Source organism: Bombina bombina, chromosome 2 (genome assembly GCF_027579735.1).
Source record: "Bombina bombina isolate aBomBom1 chromosome 2, aBomBom1.pri, whole genome shotgun sequence".
NCBI classification, from domain to species: Eukaryota; Metazoa; Chordata; class Amphibia; order Anura; family Bombinatoridae; genus Bombina; species Bombina bombina.
Window position 1 is genome coordinate 483,546,442 of NC_069500.1, and position 24,821 is coordinate 483,571,262.

General features: G+C 41.5%; 1 protein-coding gene across 1 annotated transcript in view; it reads right to left on the reverse strand.

Moving 5' to 3' along the window:
* MED13L (mediator complex subunit 13L) overlaps nt 1-24,821 on the reverse strand; it is a 944,653-nt gene that overhangs the window by 899,197 nt on the left and 20,635 nt on the right. The window contains 1 exon segment of the mRNA XM_053702159.1: nt 3,550-3,787. Within this exon segment, the coding sequence (XP_053558134.1) occupies nt 3,550-3,787 (238 nt within the window).

Sequence of the window (24,821 nt, forward strand, 5' to 3'; positions counted from 1 at the left end):
ACCTTGAACAGATTGGAATAGAACCGCAGACCCTGTTCCTGCATCGGAACAGGAACTATCACTCCCAGGTCGGAGAGGTCCCTACACAGTGTAAGAACACCTCTTTTTGTCTGGTCTACAGATAATCTTGAAAGCAGAAACCTGTCCCTAGGAGGAAAATTCTTGAACTCTAGTTTGTATCCCTAGGAAAATATGTCCACCACCCAGGGATCCTGAACATCTCGAACCCAAGCCTGAGTGAAAAAGGAAAGTCTGCCCCTCACAAGATCCGGTCCCAGATTGGGGGCAGCCCCTTCATGCTGATTTTGATCCCATAGTAGGCTTTTTGGATTGTTTTCCCTTGTTCCAAGACTGATTGGGTCTCCAGGAAGGCTTGGACTGCTCCTGCTTGGAAGAGGAAGTGGAAGTAGTTCCCTTGAAACTTCAAAAGGAAAGAAAATTACTCTGACGTCCCTTTTGCTTGTTTCTCTTATCCTGAGGGAGAAAATGACCCTTTCCTCCCATAATATCAGATTATTTCCGGCCCAAACAAGGTCTTTCCCTTGTAAGGAATCGCTAAAAGTTTAGACTTGGATGACACATCCACAGACCAAGGTTTTAACCATAAAGCTCTGCGGGCTAGTACAGCAAAACCTGAAATCTTTGCTCCCAGGTTGATAACCTGTAGGGAAGCATCTTAAATAAAAGAATTAGGCAACTTGAGGGCTTTTACCCTATCCAGGATCTCAAGGGGAGTGTCTGTCCGAATAGCATCGGAGAACGCAGCAAACCAATAAGCCGCCGCACTAGTGACGGTAGCAATGCACACTGCAGGTTGCCATTGTAAATCCTGGTGTGCATACATCTTTTTGAGTAACCCCTCTAATTTTTTGTCCATAGGATCCTTAAAAGGCACAACTATCCTCTATGGGGATGGTAGTTCTCTTGGCCAGAATGGAAATTGCCCCTTCCACCTTGGGTACTGTTTGCCAAGACTCCTTGATAGAGTCCGCTATGGGAAACATTTTTTAAATATAGGGGATGGAGAAAAAGGGATACTCCTCACTGGGGATGGTTCTGCAATTTAAAGTTTTCTCAATACATGAGGAACAGAAAGGGATTGGTGGTTCCACATTGGCATCAAAACATAATGAAAAAGTGACATTTTGCAGGGCCTCTTGGTCCATTCTGAATCACAATGGATCAAAATATCAAATAAGAATTTAAATTTTTAATAAAAAATTAAAACAGAAAAAAAAAAAAATTACTGTCTCTTTAAATTTTAAAACATATCTTTTTACTTTTGCAGCAAGGTAACAGATAAGACAAAAAATCTTCAGATGACCTCTACACCTCAGCTTAGCTCTGCTGAGGTGCCTACCTGCCCTGCTGCACCGGAGGAATTCCCTTTTATTAGTAGAGCAATCCGAACCCGTCTCACAGTAAAAACAAAAGTCCGGAATAGTTTCGATACGGAAGCGCAGAGTAAAAAAGGCACACAACAGTAAATGCCGCCTCAGCTAGTCCCGCCCATCGAGGGTGTCTTAAACAAATAATCTCCCGGTCGGTAAAAAATGTCTTATAGCAAACCGCCGGGAGAAGAGAACACTGCACAAAGTATGAGCCCCTTAACGAATCTCCCGGTCGGTAAAGGTCTCATACAAGCAAACCGCCGGGAGAAGTGAAAACCACACAACATATGAGCCCTGAACTCCTCAGCCCCAGTTATGAGTAGTCCCAGTGCCTGCTATAAATAAAACTGCCTTATGGAATATGCGCCCCCAAACCTATAGAGGAAACTCTGTGTCCCAATAAATAAAGTGCCTAATTTTTCTCTAGAAAAAATAAAGCAGCACTTACCTCAAAGCTCTGCGAGGCAGCTCACTAGGTTTGACCATGACCATGGACCTGTGGAAAGAGAAGACTGAGTAATCTTACTCAGGCTTTCAGTAGTAGGGCAGCATAAACTACATGGGAAGCGCAGTGAGAATTATGTCCCACAAGTTCCCATTGCTCTAAAGCCACCACTGTTCTACTAAAGAGACTGATATGGACAAAGCAGCACAATCTTGCACCACTTAAAAAAATAATAAAATCTTGCTTGAAGAATCTTTTTCTAACAACTAACTTTACCACTTCCTTGCTCTAACATAGGGGTGGGAGGGAAGGGAGGTGATATTTAACAGCTTTGCTGTGGTGCTCTGTCGCCTCCTGCTGGGCAGGAGCGATGTATCCTAATAGTAATTAGATGAACCGTGGACTCATCGTGTCATTAGAAAGAAAGCCCAATTTTACTTCTATGCCATTTATTTAGCTATGTAGGGCTTTGGATATGAAGGAGAGAGAGCTGCATTACAATATGCTGCTAAAAAAAGCTCCTAAAGATGTTGTGCAATTTCTCTCCAAGCCAGCAATTTTTTAAACTTCATGCCCCTAGTGTGCAACCTTAAACATACAGTTAGCCCTTTTGCAAAAGGTTAAACAATCAGAAAAACGCACAAGGAATTAAAGGGACATTTTAGCATTAAAAAAATGCTGAGAGCTTATCCGTCTACCACATCCCCCTGGAAAAACTTTGCAAAGTAAGAAATGTAACATGATAATGCTATTCAGGAGAGCAGGGAGATTACATTTAAAAGGGACATTCCAGTCAAAATGTAAATACACACAGATTTATTGCATCTTTGAATAGAAACATATTTGCAATATAAATGTATTGGCAAAAATGCTTCTAGTAAAAGTTATCACTGTTTTAGTGTTAACATTTTTCTCTGCATATGCATGTGAGGCATAACTAGATATTGTCACTGCACCCACATTCTAAATAATGTAGCTGCTTAGATAATCAGTGGGGCATGTATCATGCCAGCAATTAACAAATAGAGTAATTACCAGATGGTACAAGCACCGTAGGCTCTCTGAGCAAGTGCTGTGTTTAAAATGATGGTGCACGGTGCATACTTAAATACACTTTTGAAACAGCTAAAGCTTTTATTAGAAGCATTTTTGCTATTGCATGTATATTACAAAATTGCTTCTGTTCCATACCCAAATGCACCCATGTGGTTTCCAATTTTGGCTGGAATATCCCTTAAATTAAAGCAGTGGAAAGGATTGCATGTTACAGCCACATATGCATCACGTCTTTGAAACTACCCAAATATTTATAGTGAAAAATAAATGTGTGTTTGTGCTTGCCATGGCCGTCACGTGATCAGCATGTATGGGAAAGGATTATTAGACAAACATCTGACCACTAAAGTTATGCATTACCTATGAAAAACGCCTAGTTAGTAATTAGCCAATGTTACACTTCCAAATGGCAAACTAAAACCAATAGTGAACAGCAGCATAACAGTTGGAAGAAAAAAAATATAATTGCAAAGAACTGTGACAATCTATTTCTGAATTCCCTGACTTCATCACTCTATGTCTCATCTTCAACCCATCACTTAGGAGCTTACCACAGAAGTATTAAACAGTTAATATTTCAATTAGTATTTTCCCCCCACCTCTTTTGTATAAACTCCCTGCTAACATTAAGGAAAATTAAAATGCATGGCTACTTACGCAGCAGTTCATGGTGTATCACATCTCCAAGGTTTGGCTCATCCCCCCACCAGAAGACCCAAAGTTCCTTTCGCTCTGGTTTAACCTCGCGTCTCCACACGCAGAGCAAGTTAGCTTGTAGGCATCGGATGAAGCTCAACAGGATTGGGTCATCCTGGGCTGGAGCAGAGATAATTGGGCTGCAGTCCCCATGGCCATGGAAATTGTAGCGGCGCCATTTTATGCCAGTGAGCTCAGCCTGTTGAGAAAATAGGAAAGGTAAATTCAAAGGGAAACTATGAGGCCATCTTAGAGGGTACAACGTACTTTTTAAAAGCTGGTAGTCTGATAAATTGTTCAGCATCTATCCTATGGGAAACATTTTACAGCTTTGTAACTAGACGCAAGGGCGGTGATCATTTTTACTTAAGAGACAAGAGTTTTGTTAAAAAGTTAAAAAACATAATTTATGTAAGAACTTACCTGATAAATTCATTTCTTTCATATTAACAAGAGTCCATGAGCTAGTGACGTATGGGATATACATTCCTACCAGGAGGGGCAAAGTTTCCCAAACCTTAAAATGCCTATAAATACACCCCTCACCACACCCACAAATCAGTTTAACGAATAGCCAAGAAGTGGGGTGATAAGAAAAAGTGCGAAGCATATAAAATAAGGAATTGGAAAAATTGTGCTTTATACAAAAAAATCATAACCACCACAAAAAAGGGTGGGCCTCATGGACTCTTGTTAATATGAAAGAAATGAATTTATCAGGTAAGTTCTTACATAAATTATGTTTTCTTTCATGTAATTAACAAGAGTCCATGAGCTAGTGACGTATGGGATAATGACTACCCAAGATGTGGATCTTTCCACACAAGAGTCACTAGAGAGGGAGGGATAAAATAAAGACAGCCAATTCCTGCTGAAAATAATCCACACCCAAAATAAAGTTTAACAAAAAACATAAGCAGAAGATTCAAACTGAAACCGCTGCCTGAAGAACTTTTCTACCAAAAACTGCTTCAGAAGAAGAAAATACATAAAAATGGTAGAATTTAGTAAAAGTATGCAAAGAAGACCAAGTTGCTGCTTTGCAGATCTGGTCAACCGAAGCTTCATTCCTAAACGCCCAGGAAGTAGATACTGACCTAGTAGAATGAGCTGTAATTCTCTGAGGCGGAGTTTTACCCGACTCAACATAGGCAAGATGAATTAAAGATTTCAACCAAGATGCCAAAGAAATGGCAGAAGCTTTCTGGCCTTTCCTAGAACCGGAAAAGATAACAAATAGACTAGAAGTCTTACGGAAAGATTTCGTAGCTTCAACATAATATTTCAAAGCTCTAACAACATCCAAAGAATGCAATGATTTCTCCTTAGAATTCTTAGGATTAGGACATAATGAAGGAACCACAATTTCTCTACTAATGTTGTTGGAATTCACAACTTTAGGTAAAAATTCAAAAGAAGTTCGCAACACCGCCTTATCTTGATGAAAAATCAGAAAAGGAGACTCACATGAAAGAGCAGATAATTCAGAAACTCTTCTAGCAGAAGAGATAGCCAAAAGGAACAAAACTTTCCAAGAAAGTAATTTAATGTCCAATGAATGCATAGGTTCAAACGGAGGAGCTTGAAGAGCTCCCAGAACCAAATTCAAACTCCAAGGAGGAGAAATTGACTTAATGACAGGTTTTATACGAACCAAAGCTTGTACAAAACAATGAATATCAGGAAGAATAGCAATCTTTCTGTGAAAAAGAACAGAAAGAGCAGAGATTTGTCCTTTCAAAGAACTTGCGGACAAACCCTTATCCAAACCATCCTGAAGAAATTGTAAAATTCTCGGTATTCTAAAAGAATGCCAAGAAAAATGATGAGAAAGACACCAAGAAATATAAGTCTTCCAGACTCTATAATATATCTCTCGAGATACAGATTTACGAGCCTGTAACATAGTATTAATCACGGAGTCAGAGAAACCTCTATGACCAAGAATCAAGCGTTCAATCTCCATACCTTTAAATTTAAGGATTTCAGATCCGGATGGAAAAAAGGACCTTGTGACAGAAGGTCTGGTCTTAACGGAAGAGTCCATGGCTGGCAAGATGCCATCCGGACAAGATCCGCATACCAAAACCTGTGAGGCCATGCCGGAGCTATTAGCAGAACAAACGAGCATTCCCTCAGAATCTTGGAGATTACTCTTGGAAGAAGAACTAGAGGCGGAAAGATATAGGCAGGATGATACTTCCAAGGAAGTGATAATGCATCCACTGCCTCCGCCTGAGGATCCCGGGATCTGGACAGATACCTGGGAAGTTTCTTGTTTAGATGAGAGGCCATCAGATCTATCTCTGGGAGCCCCCACAATTGAACAATCTGAAGAAATACCTCTGGGTGAAGAGACCATTCGCCCGGATGCAACGTTTGGCGACTGAGATAATCCGCTTCCCAATTGTCTACACCTGGGATATGAACCGCAGAGATTAGACAGGAGCTGGATTCCGCCCAAACCAAAATTCGAGATACTTCTTTCATAGCCAGAGGACTGTGAGTCCCTCCTTGATGATTGATGTATGCCACAGTTGTGACATTGTCTGTCTGAAAACAAATGAACGATTCTCTCTTCAGAAGAGGCCAAAACTGAAGAGCTCTGAAAATTGCACGGAGTTCCAAAATATTGATCGGTAATCTCACCTCCTGAGATTCCCAAACTCCTTGTGCCGTCAGAGATCCCCACACAGCTCCCCAACCTGTGAGACTTGCATCTGTTGAAATTACAGTCCAGGTCGGAAGAACAAAAGAAGCCCCCTGAATTAAACGATGGTGATCTGTCCACCACGTTAGAGAGTGTCGAACAATCGGTTTTAAAGATATTAATTGAGATATCTTCGTGTAATCCCTGCACCATTGGTTCAGCATACAGAGCTGAAGAGGTCGCATGTGAAAACGAGCAAAGGGGATCGCGTCCGATGCAGCAGTCATAAGACCTAGAATTTCCATGCATAAGGCTACCGAAGGGAATGATTGTGACTGAAGGTTTCGACAAGCTGTAATCAATTTTAGACGTCTCTTGTCTGTTAAAGACAGAGTCATGGACACTGAATCTATCTGGAAACCCAGAAAGGTTACCCTTGTTTGAGGAATCAAAGAACTTTTTAGTAAATTGATCCTCCAACCATGATCTTGAAGAAACAACACAAGTCGATTCGTATGAGACTCTGCTAAATGTAAAGACGGAGCAAGTACCAAGATATCGTCCAAATAAGGAAATACCACAATACCCTGTTCTCTGATTACAGACAGAAGGGCACCGAGAATCTTTGTGAAAATTCTTGAAGCTGTAGCAAGGCCAAACGGTAGAGCCACAAATTGGTAATGCTTGTCTAGAAAAGAGAATCTCAGGAACTGATAATGATCTGGATGAATCGGAATATGCAGATATGCATCCTGTAAATCTATTGTGGACATATAATTCCCTTGCTGAACAAAAGGCAATATAGTCCTTACAGTTACCATCTTGAACGTTGGTATCCTTACATAGCGATTCAATAATTTTAGATCCAGAACTGGTCTGAAGGAATTCTCCTTCTTTGGTACAATGAAGAGATTTGAATAAAACCCCATCCCCTGTTCCGGAACTGGAACTGGCATAATTACTCCAGCCAACTCTAGATCTGAAACACAATTCAGAAATGCTTGAGCTTTCACTGGATTTACTGGGACATGGGAAAGAAAAAATCTCTTTGCAGGAGGTCTCATCTTGAAACCAATTCTGTACCCTTCTGAAACAATGTTCTGAATCCAAAGATTGTGAACAGAATTGATCCAAATTTCTTTGAAAAAACGTAACCTGCCCCCTACCAGCGGAACTGGAATGAGGGCCGTACCTTCATGTGAACTTAGAAGCAGGCTTTGCCTTTCTAGCAGGCTTGGATTTATTCCAGACTGGAGATGGTTTCCAAACTGAAACTGCTCCTGAGGACGAAGGATCAGGCTTTTGTTCTTTGTTGAAACGAAAGGATCGAAAACGATTGTTAGCCCTGTTTTTACCTTTAGACTTTTTATCCTGTGGTAAAAAAGTTCCTTTCCCACCAGTAACAGTTGAAATAATAGAATCCAACTGAGAACCAAATAATTTGTTTCCCTGGAAAGAAATGAAAAGTAGAGTTGATTTAGAAGCCATATCAGCATTCCAAGTCTTAAGCCATAAAGCTCTTCTGGCTAAGATAGCCAGAGACATAAATCTAACATCAACTCTAATAATATCAAAAATGGCATCACAGATGAAATTATTAGCATGCTGGAGAAGAATAATAATATCATGAGAATCACGATTTGTTACTTGTTGCGCTAGAGTTTCCAACCAAAAAGTTGAAGCTGCAGCAACATCAGCCAATGATATAGCAGGTCTAAGAAGATTACCTGAACATAGATAAGCTTTTCTTAGAAAAGATTCAATTTTTCTATCTAAAGGATCCTTAAACGAGGTACCATCTGATGTAGGAATGGTAGTACGTTTAGCAAGGGTAGAAATAGCCCCATCAACTTTAGGGATTTTGTCCCAAAATTCTAACCTGTCAGGCGGAACAGGATATAATTGCTTAAAACGTTTAGAAGGAGTAAATGAATTACCCAATCTATCCCATTCCTTAGCAATTACTGCAGAAATAGCATAAGGAACAGGAAAGACTTCTGGAATAACCGCAGGAGCTTTAAAAACCTTATCTAAACGTATAGAATTAGTATCAAGAGGACTAGAATCCTCTATTTCTAAAGCAATTAGTACTTCTTTAAGTAAAGAGCGAATAAATTCCATCTTAAATAAATATGAAGATTTATCAGCATCAATCTCTGAGACAGAATCCTCTGAACTAGAAGAGTCCAAAGAATCAGAATGATGGTGTTCATTTAAAAATTCATCTGTAGAAAGAGAAGATTTAAAAGACTTTTTACGTTTACTAGAAGGAGAAATAACAGACAAAGCCTTCTTTATGGATTCAGAAACAAAATCTCTTATGTTATCAGGAACATTCTGCACCTTAGATGTTGAGGGAACTGCAACAGGCAATGGTACATCACTAAAGGAAATATTATCTGCATTAACAAGTTTGTCATGACATTTAATACAAACAACAGCTGGAGGAATAGCTACCAAAAGTTTACAGCAGATACACTTAGCTTTGGTAGATCCAGCAGGCAGAGGTTTTCCTGTAGTATCTTCTGGCTCAGATGCAACGTGAGACATCTTGCAATATGTAAGAGAAAAAACAACATATAAAGCAAAATAGATCAAATTCCTTATAAGACAGTTTCAGGAATGGGAAAAAAATGCCAAACATCAAGCTTCTAGCAACCAGAAGCAAATGAAAAATGAGACTGAAATAATGTGGAGACAAAAGCGACGCCCATATTTTTTGGCGCCAAAAAAGACGCCCACATTATTTGGCGCCTAAATGCTTTTTCAGCCCCCGCGAGCCTAACAGCCCACAGGGAAAAAGTCAAATTTTTGAGGTAAGAAAAAAATATGATAATTAAAGCATAATCCCAAATATGAAACTGACTGTCTGGAAATAAGGAAAGTTGAACATTCTGAGTCAAGGCAAATAAATGTTTGAATACATATATTTAGAACTTTATAAATAAAGTGCCCAACCATAGCTTAGAGTGTCACAGAAAATAAGACTTACTTACCCCAGGACACTCATCTACATGTTTGTAGAAAGCCAAACCAGTACTGAAACGAGAATCAGTAGAGGAAATGGTAAATATAAGAGTATATCGTCGATCTGAAAAGGGAGGTAAGAGATGAATCTCTACGACCGATAACAGAGAACCTTATGAAATAGACCCCGTAGAAGGAGATCACTGCATTCAATAGGCAATACTCTCCTCACATCCCTCTGACATTCACTGCACGCTGAGAGGAAAACCGGGCTCCAACTTGCTGCGGAGCGCATATCAACGTAGAATCTAGCACAAACTTACTTCACCACCTCCCTTGGAGGCAAAGTTTGTAAAACTGATTTGTGGGTGTGGTGAGGGGTGTATTTATAGGCATTTTAAGGTTTGGGAAACTTTGCCCCTCCTGGTAGGAATGTATATCCCATACGTCACTAGCTCATGGACTCTTGTTAATTACATGAAAGAAAAAGTGTTATCGTAAATTTACATTTTGGCCAAAATTTTTGTAACCCTTCAATTTGTTCCCAATGATCTAGAGTGTTTTAAATTGTTTACAAGTAGATTGTTTATCAGGTAAGCATAATTTTAAGTTTTCAAATGCTGAAATAAAGATAATTTTCTTTTCAGCTAACGGGAAGAGTCCACAGCTGCATTCATTACTTTTGGAAATACAGAACCTGGCCACCAGGAGGAGGCAAAGACACCCCAGCCAAAGGCTTAAATACCTCCCCCACTTGGGGGGGGCGGAGTCATCTACAGAGCTGGTAGGACGTGTTTTTGTGCAGCTCCCGGGCCCAAGATCCTAATTTAGGGGTCTTTTCACACTCTGCAACAAACTATTTGTACCTAGCATCTATGTGGATAGAGCTACGAGCTGGTGTTATGTATTTATGAACTTTTGGGGGCCCGGAGAGTCTGCACCAGTTACCCGTCACTGTTTCACTCCGCAGAGCTGGAAGAGAGAGCCGCCATTTTGAGGATACTACACTCCGTTTGCAGGCTTCTGAGAAAACTGCATGCCTATTTCTCCTTGGGGTTTTAGACTCAGCCTGCACTATGGAGACTCCGCTTTATTTCTTGGAGGTAATGAGGCGCTTGCTGCAAAAACACCATGCCAGTTTGATCGACAAGCTGTACGCAGCTCCTAACAGAAATAGCGCCATTCAGTTCCAACAGCTGCCTGACCTCGCTGAGCCTATCTTACAGGGGGCTTTTCAGAATGCTATTACTGAGGCTGTCGACCCACCCCAAGAAGCTGCGGCAAACCCAGACTCTCCCGACACAGATCTAAGACCGGAGAAGACACTGGTTCTTCGGAGATGGTCAGTGGAAGGTAAATACCGGGTGCTACAGGGGAATCTTATATCGCTTTATAGCAGCACACTACTAACTATTGATATCAGCACCATAAGCATGCAGGTGCGTTTGCCCGTGGCTTTCCAGCTTATCAGCGAAGATATGCCTCTCAACATAAAGCACCAGCTTTCCCCTCTCTTCAGTAACCCGCTGGTTCCCACTGCTAATCAAAAGGGAATAGGTTAAACATTGGAAATGCAAGGGACTCTCTGTTTTTTCTACCTCCCTCATACCGGACTTTGTGTTTATCATGGGATGGGTTGAACATGGACCCCTGCTGAATTTTCAATAAACTTGGCAGCTCTATTAGGCACCTTTCTCTCTCTCTGACTGCCTGATAAGTTTGGACTCCCACTGAGATCTGCCCCAGGATATGGACACGCTACTTTCTTTAACAATGAATGGTTATGGTTGGCACAGCAGGTTTATATGCCAGCTCTCCTATGATATAAATGGTTTTCAAGAGTTAATGTTTGTCTATATATATTACAGTAGCTCTGTTGACTGCCCTATTAGGTTAATTGCTATGCCTAGACCCCCTGCCGCCACATTTTGCCCATACCTTGGTTATAACAAGGTCTCTTTTATTTGTGGTGATCATTATGGCTGTTTTTGGGCGCTTAACCTACCCACTTGTATGATTGTTTATTATTTTAAGTCCTTTATCATGTTTTAGACAGGTTTATACTATAAATATGCACCAATCTAGCTAAATGTTGTGTGGTGATGAGGGACGGGCTGTGAGCACAGATGTGAATGGGGTACTTAAGGTCTTGCAATATATCATTTGAAAAGATAATATGTGCGCAATGTTATTGATAAATGAGCTTTACTAGGGCAAGAGTGATTAAGCTGCATTACCATAATCATAACTTTTAGATGTGGTCTTGTTATTGATGTGTTAAATATTAGTTTTTATCATGCCCCGTCTACAACACATAGGTATCATATGACGGCGGTTAGTTAGGATCCAGCTGACCGCCTATTGATTCTACAAACATATTTATGCTTACACTTCGCACACCATATAAAGCTGGTTGGCCCTGAGGAGTGAAACAAAACGTGCTATGTTGTCCTCTTCCATTGTGTATGCCCCTAAGGCTTGGGTGTCGGCGGTCGAGACCCCTAAGCCCCTTCATTTATATTCTCATGGATAACATAGACAGTATATATGGAAAATGGCGATTCTAAACGTTATCTTAAGGAATAGCCACCCTGATAAACATAACTCACCATTTGTTTTGTTTGAACCTTTATGCCAAACTCTACCTTACTAGCCTTAATAACTAACCTGACGGACCCCTATGTTTATACATTTGTTTGTGTATGTTGACCCTGATTATTTATAGTTTCATGACTGTTATACGGGGTTCTTATGTATGAGATCTGCCTTATCTCCCTTAAGCCAGCTCACCATGTTCTGAAAGTTTCACATGCATTATACTCTGTTTATTGTATTCAATTTAATATCTCCCCCCACATAATATAATATACCTCCTACTTTTGGAGGGTTAGCTATGCGGCTCCTCTTGTCTATGCCGCAATCAAATTGTTGTTCCCACATATTTCACCATATTATTTACATATTTTTTCTATCAAATACTATGTCAATTGCTAATTTACTTTACGCTTATGAATCCAGAAGTGACCATTCAAGCTATTCATCTTAATGTATAAAAAGAGGTTCCAGTCTTTTCTATAAGATTATGCACATTCAAAACTGTTTCTTTCTACTTATATAGAAATCGTCAAACTGAAATGTACTTTTTCTACTTGTTTTACGCTATGTTGTTTTATATATGTTGTAACACTTTTGCACAACCTCAATAAAAAACATAAATTAAAAAAAAAAAAAAAAAAAATACCTCCCCCACTTCTCTCATCCCCCAGTCATTCTGCCAAAGGAACAAGGAACAGTAGGAGAAAAAGGGTGAAAAAGATGCCAGAAGAATAAAAACTAAAACACGGCCGCCACATATATAAAACGTGGGCGGGGAAGCTGTGGAAAAAAGAAAATTATCAGATAAGCATAATTAAAGTCTTTCTTTTTAAAACGGGAAGAGTCCACAGCTGCAATCATTACTTTTGGGAAAAGAATACCCAAGCTATAGAGGACACTGAATGCAAACAAAGGGTGGGTACAGAAGGCAGCCCCTTCAAAGGACACCACAGCCTGAAATTACCCAACACCCGATAAAAAACTAACACTTAGAAACAAGGGGTTAAAAACCTGAAGGACCAAGTAACTGCCCATCAGTTAAACTACAAGGCCGTGTTAGAGACCACTCGGAATCCCTAGAATCTATTGAGCACAAAAAAAACCAGAGGAGCCAAATCCTGCAGGCTTTCTGATCACACAGAACTAACCCCCAACCCAAAGGAAGAGAACCTTCACCTACCCCCAAGGGGGGGGGGTTGACAGAGGACCATAAGATATCTAAAGGACCACCAACTAAGGTAAGAAAACCTCAAAACAACTAAAGCGAACCCAAGGTTGCTAAAGACAACCGCCCAGGGAAATTAACTCCCTAGAAGGACAAGGACCAGAAATCAACTGCACACCTATGAAAAAGCAATCACAAGAAGAACCAATGTCTACCCTCAGATCCCTGACAACACCATCCAAGGAAGTCGTAAGCTCCCCACTGTACCATAGTCTAGCGGACACAACTGCTAAAACTAGTCAAACATAGGTAGCATATAAAACCGAAGAAATTCAGAGTCTGCTGACAAGGATAGGGAAAAAAAAACTATATATCCTATCAGAGAAAAAAGGCTATCAAGTGAAAACAGCCAGCCACCTCTGAACAAGAACTCGCGAGCTCCAGCCTCAAGGCAGCAAAGCTGACCCTAAGGGGATCTGAGCAGTCAGATCCCCGACCCCCACTCCGAGGTAACGGACCCAATCCAAAAGGATTGGCAACGTCCGAAAACAAAGAATACAAACCACCCCTCAGAGGAAAAAGGAGGGGCCAAAAAGGGAACAAACCCATGGAAGAACAACTCTGACCATTATTTAATCTTGCTTGCTACCACAAAGCCAAGGCAGATATACTATGTGCTCCAGAACCCCTACACAGCTCCCTTCCAAAGAAGGACCACTCCCAACCAGGGGAGATAGGACACTGAACTACAGCGTCCCAGTACCAGAATCCAGTTCCAAGACCTCTTGCACACAAGGAAGGTCAGAACCCCTCGTAAAACGAGAAGGACCTCTGGGGCTTCATGGATACTGTATAATGAAAACCTCCCTGAAGGAGGGCAAAAGCAAAGGAATTGCTTCCCCAGCCATAGGCATGGAGAAGAGATGAGAGAAACGGCAAAAAACAATTTATAAAAGACCAATTCAGCCATACTGACAGCTCAGTTGAAACGAAAACCACAAGCCCACATTAAGGAGCAATAGCTGTCCCTGACAACAACTGTAAGATCCCGCCTGAGAGACAGCAAAACTAACCCTTAGGCAGTTATCAAATCTCCCCTGAAGGGACAAGCGGATGTCCAAAACCGTAAGGTTTGAAACCGAACTGCCCAGGATCGATCCAGATCCGGACTCCGAATCTCAGACAAGAGACATGGCCATAAGCCAGACCCCCAAAATCCGAGACCGGTCGATGTTCTAACCCCCTGAGAAACCATTAAGTCACCTCATACAGAGGAGTGCATCCCACATCCCAATGTCCCTGGACATTGGACGCTTGAAATTGATTCAGACCAATGAGCCTAGAGAGACATCTTAACAGGCCTAAGAAGAGGGCAACCAGCACCCGTAGGTGCATCTGATTCCAGGACCCTCGGCTTGCAAACCCAGAGAGATAGATCTCTTAGAGAGTCAAAGGGGAACATCCCCCTCTGAGACCACAGGTTTATAAGGGACAGGCTCCAAACAAGCCCTTAGGATAAGAAGACTATAAATATCTCCAGAGACCCTTACAGGATCAGTCTCCCGGAAAATCCTGTACCACACAGGAAAAACGGTGGGAGCCTCACAACTCCTGGCAGACAACTCAACCAGGGGAAAATGCCGGGGGAAAAGCAAAAGGTACTAACCCCAACCCCTGCGCTCTCAACAGAAGAGCGTACAACATACTAAAAAAGGAAGTAATAAGGACTTCCAGACACAGAAAACCCAACCACCCAAGAAGGGAAAAAGTAGCCCCAGCATCCTACGAGAGGTACTTGCGACTAGGCCACAAAAAAAAACAGACATCCAGAAGATACCAAGAGTAAAAACAAAAATCGCCATCCATCTGGTACCCCCAACGCCCAGAGGTCTTCCAAACCTCCAAACCCAATGGGAATGGATAAACTTTGCTTCCAATGCCAAAGGACCTCTGACGAGCCTTAGCAGGCTCCGAGTCCAGAACCCCTCAACAGTAGGAAAGGGAGGCGGACCGATGCAGTCCCTCCAATTTCTAGTAATGGAGACAACAAGAAAAAAATTAACACTTATCAAAGTGAACAATCCAGCACGCGACAGGGTGACCAGCACACCTGCACCACGTTGGTGACATGAACCTTAAGGAACAGCTGCTAGCGCCTGACCAGGACCCACCTGGTACGAGAACACTCCAAAACTGTCCAAGAAAAATCAAATCCCCCGAAGGGAACTAAAATAAACTATAAAAATGTCATTATATAGTACTACGCAACTTCCGAGGAAGTGCCCACGCGACCACAAAATCGCAAGTATCAGTTCCAGAGAAGAAACGTTCCCAAAATGGAAAAGTATAACAGACATGAGCTTCTTAAACACATCCTATCCGGATCAAATAAAAGAATGCAGCACCCGTCGGCGAACGCCCGAGGAGAATGGGCACGCTAACAGGACCAGCCTATCAGGGGCCCTATTTTCCTAAGCTAAGAACTGGAACAGATACTTAAAGAAAAGAAAAAACGGAGACATCAAGATTATTAGCTTCATCCCCATAAGTCTAACCCAGTTTGCCCTCCAGCACAGAAGACCAAGGATCCCTCGGACCAGTAGGACTAGAATCCTCTAGCACAGCCAAAACATGCCTTAGTAGTACACGAAGACGTGCCCGTCTATAACGAAAGGCAAAATGTTCCCCCGCCCGGATCGATGGACGACCCCGGCCCCGAGGGTGGGGCCCCTGAAGCCTCAGAGGACATCGCTTCCCCAGAAGGTCGAACAAACTCAGGTGACCTCAGGCTCGACTGACCCTGGTTAACAGAACACGGACAGTAACTTAAAAATACTTCTCTTGGGAGATATAAATGTGCCAGCGTCATAGACATAGCCATGCAGAACCGTGTCGTAACAAGCCGCCTTCTGGAGAAGGAATAACGGCCATAGGGACACCTGCATGTGTAGCAAAAGAAGGTTCTGGGGCACGCACCTCAGTGGACATGGAATCCTCGGGGGCGGATGGCTCAACACACTCTACACTCCCTGAATCGGGGAAAGAGTACTCTAGCGCGGCAATCGGAACATAACTGATGGGCATGGATAACCCGGGCCATTTCATACTCTTCACAAAACGTATACTCCGAGTCAGTGATGTCCGTCTCTTTTTAAAAAAAAAAAGAAGATTTAAAAATAAAACAAATAAAAAAAAAAAAAAATCAGAATCCTCCATAAAGATTGCAAACACGGACAAAAGCTAAACGGCACCTTACGCCCCCAATGGCTGGGGCATTCACCACCTTCTGTGAACCAGACAACTAACAGACTGTCGTCACTCGGTCAGAGTACGGAAATGGAATTACGGGACCACACCTGGTCACACGGTGCACCGTGTAATCCAACAAAAAAAGGTGCGCCAGTCCAAGAGGACAGCGCAGTCTGATAAGGCCGTTATGTTCCGAATAGCCATGAGCCCAAGCATCATTACACATTAGCAGACAGAATCATATAACAAACATGATTAAAGTCCCCCCCTGTTCAATAACCCCCGACAGGAGATATTAAGCCTTGATTTCATAAGGTAAAGTAATCCCACTGGGACCCTGACTTCTTTTGTTAACATTACATTCACATATCGAAATAAAATGAAACAACCTTAACTGAATCTACGCTGTGGAACAGGAACACAGCCCTTCAAGTGTGACAGATAATAGCATCGCATCTGACATTGACTTGAGTGAATAAAGGCAGGCAGCAAAACTCCTCAACGCCGATTGCCAAGGAGCTGTTCACATGAGTCGGGGTGGTTTTGCAGAGACGACACTCCCTACATCACCGGACTTTCATCCATGCTCTCACTGAGAGGCTGACAGGATTACTTAAAACTCCAGTCCCACTTCGAAGAGTACTACCTTCCATAAGAGACTAACTTCAATCTTCTGACACTTCTCTGCCACCCTCCTGTGACGAAAGGCAAAGAATGACTGGGGGATGAGGGAAGTGAGGGAGGTATTTAAGCCTTTGGCTGGGGTGTCTTTGCCTCCTCCTGGTGGCCAGGTTCTGAATTCCCAAAAGTAATTAATGCAGCTGTTGACTCTTCCTGTTTAAGAAGAAAATCGCTGATTTAACCTGTGGTATTCCCACCTATACTTAAAGTTTATATACTAAAGTCCATGTTATTAACAGGCAATGTAAACACAGACAGCAGAAGAAATTACACTCCTGGTGTGGTGTATCAGAACAAATACAATTATATTTTTTTAATTGTTCTCTAAAAGTATTATGCTTTGGTTTACAGACAAATATAAGTTAAAGGGACACTGTACCCAAAAATTTTCTTTTGTGATTCAGATAGAGCATGCAATTTTAAGCAACTTTCTAATTTACTCCTATTATCAATTTTTCTTTTTTCTCTTGCTATCTTTATATGAAAAAAGACATCTAAGCTTTTTTCTTGGTTCAGCACTCTGGACAGCAGTTTTTGATTGGTGGATGAATTTATCCACCAATCAGCAAGGACAACCTAGGTTGTTCACCAAAAATGGGCCGGCATCTAAATTTACATTCTTGCATTTCAAATAAAGATACCAAGAGAATAAAGAAGATTTAATAGGAGTAAATTAGAAAGTTGCTTAAAATTGCATGCTCTATCTGAATCATAAAAGAAAAGTTTTGGGTACAGTGTCCCTTTAAGGAAAATGTGGGTGTACACAAAGTGATAAGTTCTGATTTTAACGGCAAGATCAACCCATAGGCTGCTTCTTCAAAGCACAAAACCAGCTATTTAATATACAGAAATAAACCTGAAATGAAATGTATCATACATTTTATACTCTACAGCTGGTATATCAAGTCCTTGAAAATACATTTAAGAAAAAACAATTTTACAGTATACTGCCACTGTATGGACATGAAGCTCAAAATTTTTAATTTAAAACAACTTTACTTATATTATCAAATTAGCTGCATTCTTTTGGAATCCTTTTTTTGAAGGAAAAAAATTGGCTCAGAAGCAGCAATGCACTATTAAAAGCTAGCTGAAAACATCAGGTGAGCAAATTACAAGAGGTATATATGTGAAGCCACCAATCAGCAGCTAGCTCCCAGCAGTGCATTTATATCCTCAACCTACCTAGAAATTTATTTCAACAAAGGATTCCAAGATATAAAGCAAATTAGATAATAGGAGTACATTGGAAAGTTTTTTTGTTTTGTTTTTTTTTTAATTTTATGTTCTCTGAATAATTAAAGGAAAAATGTTTACTTTACTTTTGCAACGCAACAATTATAGGGGTTAGGTATCATATAAGAGAGGAAGCATGGGCACAAGAGAGAATGCACGCGAGTTTCACCAGCAGGGCACATGCCAGATTGAGAATCCCTTTTTCCCCTCATGAGCAATTTACACACAATGATTCCACAATACAAAACATGCCCAATGTCCTTGAGAAAGGATAGATCACAAGAATAAGAATGTGAGCAATTGAAGCCAAGACACACAAAGATAAACATGTGTAGACTACTAATATTTTAGTTCTGAGTTATAAAATAAAATTCATTTCAAAGATAACTTCACTGAAATTTCAAATGAATTTGTGACTGCAGAAATATTATGCAACTTCTTCACAGCAACTAGTTGAGAAACAGACCTTTAAAAAAGGGACATAACCCCCAAAGTTTCTCACAATACAATATTCAGATCAGATTTACTTATATTATCAAATTTGCTTAATTCTCTTAGTATACTTTGTTGAAGGACAACAATACACTACTGGGAGCTAGCTGAACGCAGAGAGTCAATGACAACAGGTATATATGTGCAGCCACAAATTAGCATCTAGCTCACAGTAGTAGATTGTTGCTCTTGAGCCTACCTATGTACACTTTTCAACACAGAATGCCAAGATAAATCAAATTAGATAGAAGTAATTGGAACTTTGTTTAAAATTACTAATTTGATCTGAACCATAAAAATTTAAATATGACTTTACTTTCCCCCTGCAAATCTATGTACACAGAATCAACCCTTACTAAGTTTTAAGAAGCCCAATGAATAGAAGATTGTTTGTACAGATCTGTACAAGGATTGAAGTATGAGGAGGGAAAGGCAAGCATTAAAATGAAAGTGAAACCTATAATCGTATTGTTTTAGTGAAATAAAACTATTAAAATTGTTATTAAAGGGACACTGAACCCAATTTTTTTCTTTTGCGATTCAGAAAGAGCATGCCATTTTAAGCAACTTTCTAATTTACGCATATCAATTTTTCTTCGTTCTCTTGCTATCTTTATTTGAAAAATAAGGCATCTAAGTTTTTTGGGTTTAGACTCTGGACAGCACTTTATTGGTGGATTCATTTATCCAATCAGCAAGGACAACCCAGGTTGTTCACCAAAAATGGGCCGGCATCTAAACTTACATTCTTGCATTTCAAATAAAGATACCAATAGAATGAAGAAAATTTAATAGGAGTAAATTAGGAAGTTGCTTAAAAACATAATTTATGCTTACCTGATAAATTTATTTCTCTTGTAGTGTAGTCAGTCCACGGGTCATCCATTACTTATGGAATATATCTCTTCCCCAACAGGAAGTTGCAAGAGGATCACCCAAGCAGAGCTGCTATATAGCTCCTCCCCTCACATGTCATATTCAGTCATTCAACCAAAACCAGACGAGAAAGGAGAAACCATAGGGTGCAGTGGTGACTGGAGTTTAATTAAAATTTAGATCTGCCTTAAAGACAGGGCGGGCCGTGGACTGACTACACTACAAGAGAAATAAATTTATCAGGTAAGCATAAATTATGTTTTCTCTTGTTAAGTGTAGTCAGTCCACGGGTCATCCATTACTTATGGAATACCAATACCAAAGCTAAAGTACACGGATGAAGGGAGGGACAAGGCAGGAACTTTAAACGGAAGGAAGCACTGCCTGAAGCACCTTTCTCCCAAAAATAGCCTCCGAAGAAGCAAAAGTGTCAAATTTGTAAAATTTTTAAAAAGTGTGAAGTGAAGACCAAGTTGCAGCCTTGCAAATCTGTTCAACAGAGGCCTCATTTTTAAAGGCCCAGGTGGAAGCCACAGCTCTAGTAGAATGAGCTGTAATCCCTTTCAGGAGGCTGCTGTCCAGCAGTCTCATAGGCTAAACGTATTATGCTACGAAGCCAAAAAGAGAGAGAGGTAGCCGAAGCCTTTTGACCTCTCCTCTGTCCAGAGTAAACGACAAACAGGGAAGAAGTTTGACGAAAATCTTTAGTTGCCTGCAAATAGAACTTCAGGGCACGGACTACGTCCAGATTATGCAAAAGTCGTTCCTTCTTTGAAGAAGGGTTAGGACACAATGATGGAACAACAATCTCTTGATTGATATTCCTGTTAGTAACTACCTTAGGTAAGAACCCAGGTTTAGTACGCAGAACTACCTTGTCTGAATGAAAAATCAGATAAGGAGGATCACAATGTAAGGCAGATAACTCAATCTCCATGCAGTCAGCCTCAGAGAAATTAGATTTGGATGGTTGAAAGGACCCTGAATTAGAAGGTCCTTCCTCAGAGGCAGAGACCATGGTGGACAGGACGACATGTCCACTAGGTCTGCATACCAGGTCCTGCGTGGCCACGCAGGCGCTATCAGAATCACCGATGCTCTCTCCTGTTTGATCTTTGCAATCAATAGAGGAAGCATCAGAAATGGTGGAAACACATAAGCCATGTTGAAGACCCAAGGGTCTGTCAGAGCATCTATCAGCACCGCTCCCGGGTCCCTGGACCTGGATCCGTAACAAGGAAGCTTGGCGTTCTGGCGAGACGCCATGAGATCCAGATCTGGTTTGCCCCAACGATGAATCAGTTGAGCGAAGATCTCCGGATGAAGTTCCCACTCCCCCGGATGAAAAGTCTGGCGACTTAGAAAATCCGCCTCCCAGTTCTCCACGCCTGGGATGTAAATCGCTGACAGGTGGCAAGAGTGAGACTCTGCCCAGCGAATTATCTTTGAGACTTCCAACATCGCTAGGGAACTTCTGGTTCCCCCTTGATGGTTGATGTAAGCCACAGTCGTGATGTTGTCCGACTGAAATCTGATGAACCTCAGAGTTGCTGAGGCCAAGCTAGAAGAGCATTGAATATTGCTCTTAACTCCAGAATATTTATTGGGAGGAGTTTCTCCTCCTGAGTCCATAATCCCTGAGCCTTCAGGGAATTCCAGACTGCGCCCCAACCTAGAAGGCTGGAGTCTGTCGTTACAATCGTCCAATCTGGCCTGCGAAAGGTCATCCCCTTGGACAGATGGGGCTGAGAAAGCCACCATAGAAGAGAATCTCTGGTCTCTTGATCCAGATTTAGCAGGGGGGACAAATCTGAGTAATCCCCATGCCACTGACTTAGCATGCACAATTGCAGCGGTCTAAGATGCAGGTGCGCAAATGGTACTATGTCCATTGCCGCTACCATTAAGCAGATTACTTCCATGCACTGAGCTACTGACGGGTGTGGAATGGAATGAAGGACACGGCAAGCATTTAGAAGTTTTGATAACCTGGCCTCCGTCAGGTAAATTTTCATCTCTACAGAATCTATAAGAGTCCCTAGGAAGGGAACCCCTGTAAGTGGTAATAGAGAACAATTTTCCACGTTCACCTTCCACCCATGCGACCTCAGAAATGCCCGAACTATCTCTGTATGAGATTTGGCAGTTTGAAAACTTGACGCTTGTATCAGAATGTCGTCTAGGTACGGAGTCACCACTATGCCTCGCGGTCTTAGTACCGCCAGAAGTGAGCCCAGAACCTTTGTAAAGATTCTTGGAGCCGTAGCTAATCCGAAGGGAAGAGCTACAAACTGGTAATGCCTGTCTAGGAAGGCAAATCTTAGGTACCGATAATGATCCTTGTGAATCGGTATGTGAAGGTAGGCATCCTTTAAGTCCACTGTGGTCATGTACTGACCCTCTTGGATCATGGGAAGGATGGTTCGAATAGTTTCCATTTTGAATGATGGAACTCTTAGGAATTTGTTTAGGATTTTTAAGTCCAAGATTGGTCTGAAGCTTCCCTCTTTCTTGGGAACCACAAATAGATTTGAATAGAATCCTTGCCCGTGTTCCGTCCGCGGAACTGGGTGGATCACCCCCATTAGTAAGAGGTCTTGTACACAGCGTAGAAACGCCTCTTTCTTTATTTGGTTTGCTGATAACCTTGAAAGATGAAATCTCCCTTGTGGAGGAGAAGTTTTGAAGTCCAGGAGATATCCCTGAGATATGATCTCCAACGCCTAGGGATCCTGGACATCTCTTGCCCAAGCCTGGGCGAAGAGAGAAAGTCTGCCCCCCACTAGATCCGTTTCCGGATAGGGGGCCCTCTCTTCATGCTGTCTTAGGGGCAGCAGCAGGTTTCTTGGCCTGCTTGCCATTGTTCCAGGACTGGTTAGCTTTCCAGCCCTGTCTAACGAGCAACAGCTCCTTCCTGTTTTGGAGCGGAGGAAGTTGATGCTGCTCCTGCCTTGAAGTTACAAAAGGCACGGAAATTAGACCGTTTGGCCTTTGATTTGGCCCTGTCCTGAGGTAGAGCATGGCCCTTACCTCCCGTAATGTCAGCTATAATTTCTTTCAAGCCGGCCCGAATAAGGTCTGCCCTTTGAAAGGAATATTAAGCAATTTAGATTTAGAAGTCACGTCAGCTGACCAGGATTTAAGCCATAGCGCTCTGCGTGCTTGGATGGCGAATCCGGAGTTCTTAGCCGTAAGTTTGGTTAAATGTACGACGGCATCAGAAACAAATGCGTTAGCTAGCTTAAGTGCTTTAAGCTTGTTCATAATTTCATCCAATGGAGCTGTGCGAATGGCCTCTTCCAGAGACTCAAACCAGAATGCCGCCGCAGCAGTGACAGGCGCAATGCATGCAAGGGGCTGCAAGATAAAACCTTGTTGAACAAACATTTTCTTAAGGTAACCTAATTTTTTATCCATTGGATCCGAAAAGGCACAACTATCCTCCACCGGGATAGTGGTACGCTTAGCTAAAGTAGAAACTGCTCCCTCCACCTTAGGGACCGTCTGCCATAAGTCTCGTGTGGTGGCGTCTATAGGAAACATTTTCCTAAATATGGGAGGAGGGGAAAAAGGCACACCAGGTCTATCCCACTCCTTGCTAATAATCTCTGTAAGCCTTTTAGGTATAGGAAACACGTCAGTACACACCGGTACCGCATAGTATCTATCCAACCTACATAATTTTTCTGGAATTGCAACCGTGTTACAATCATTCAGAGCCGCTAATACCTCCCCTAGCAATATACGGAGGTTCTCAAGCTTAAATTTAAAATTAGAAATCTCTGAATCCAGTCTCCCTGGATCAGATCCGTCACCCACAGAATGAAGCTCTCCGTCTTCATGTTCTGCAAACTGTGACGCAGTATCTGACATGGCTCTCACATCATCCGCGCGCTCTGTCCTTAACCCAGAGCTATCGCGCTTGCCTCTTAATTCTGGCAATTTAGATAATACTTCTGTCATAACAGTAGCCATGTCTTGCAAAGTGATTTGTAAGGGCCTCCCTGATGTACTTGGCGCCACAAAATCACGCACCTCCTGAGCGGGAGGCGAAGGTACTGACACGTGAGGAGAGTTAGTCGGCATAACTTCCCCCTCGTTGTCTGGTGATAATTTCTTTACATGTAAAGATTGACTTTTATTTAAAGTAACATCAATACAATTAGTACACAAATTTCTATTGGGCTCCACATTGGCCTTTAAACATAGTGAACAAAGAGATTCATCTGTGTCAGACATGTTTAAACAGACTAGCAATGAGACTAGCAAGCTTGGAAATACTTTTCTAAATAAATTTACAAGCAATATAAAAAACGCTACTGTGCCTTTAAGAAGCACAAAAAGCTGTCACAGTTGAAATAACAATGAACCAAATTAGTTATAGCAACCAATTTTTCACAGTAAATGTATTAAGTTAGCAAAGGATTGCACCCACCAGCAAATGGATGATTAACCCCTTAATACCCAAAAACGGATAACAATTTAATAATTAACGTTTTTATCACAGTCAAAATACACTGTCACAGGTCTGCTGTGACTGATTACCTCCCTCAAAATGAATTTTGGAGACCCCTGAGCTTTCTAGAGACGTCCTGGATCATGGAGGATGAAGTAGGCAGATTGTGACTGAATTTTTACTGCGCAAAAAAGCGCTAAAATAGGCCCCTCCCACTCATATTACAACAGTGGGGAAGCTCAGTTAACTGTTTCTATGCAGAAAACAAAGATAGCCATGTGGTAAAAATCATGCCCCAATAAGTTTTATCACCAAGTACCTCACAAAAAACGATTAACATGCCAGTAAACATTTTGAACATACATTTTAAAAGTAAAGAAGTGTTATTAATAAGCCTGCTACCAGTCGCTTTTACTGCAGTTAAGGCTCATACATTACTTCAGTATTAACAGTATTTTCAGAGTCAATTCCATTCCTTAGAAAAATACATTCAGTGTACACACACTCATCAGCCTAATACCAGACGCTATCACTGCATTTAAGGCTGAACTTACGTTACATTGGTATCAGCAGTATTTTCTCAGTCAATTCCATTCCTCAGAAAAATAATTTACTGCACATACCTCGTTTGCAGGGGGGCCCTGCATGCTATTCCCCTTTTCTGAAGTACCTCACTCCTCAGATGAGAACAGCCAGTGGGATCTTAGTTACGTCTGCTAAGATCATAGAAAACGCAGGCAGATTCTTCTTCTAATGCTGCCTGAGAACAAACAGCACACTCTGGTGCCATTTAAAATAACAAACTTTTGATTGAAGAAATAAACTAAGTTAAAAAACACCACAGACCTCTCACAACGACCTATCTT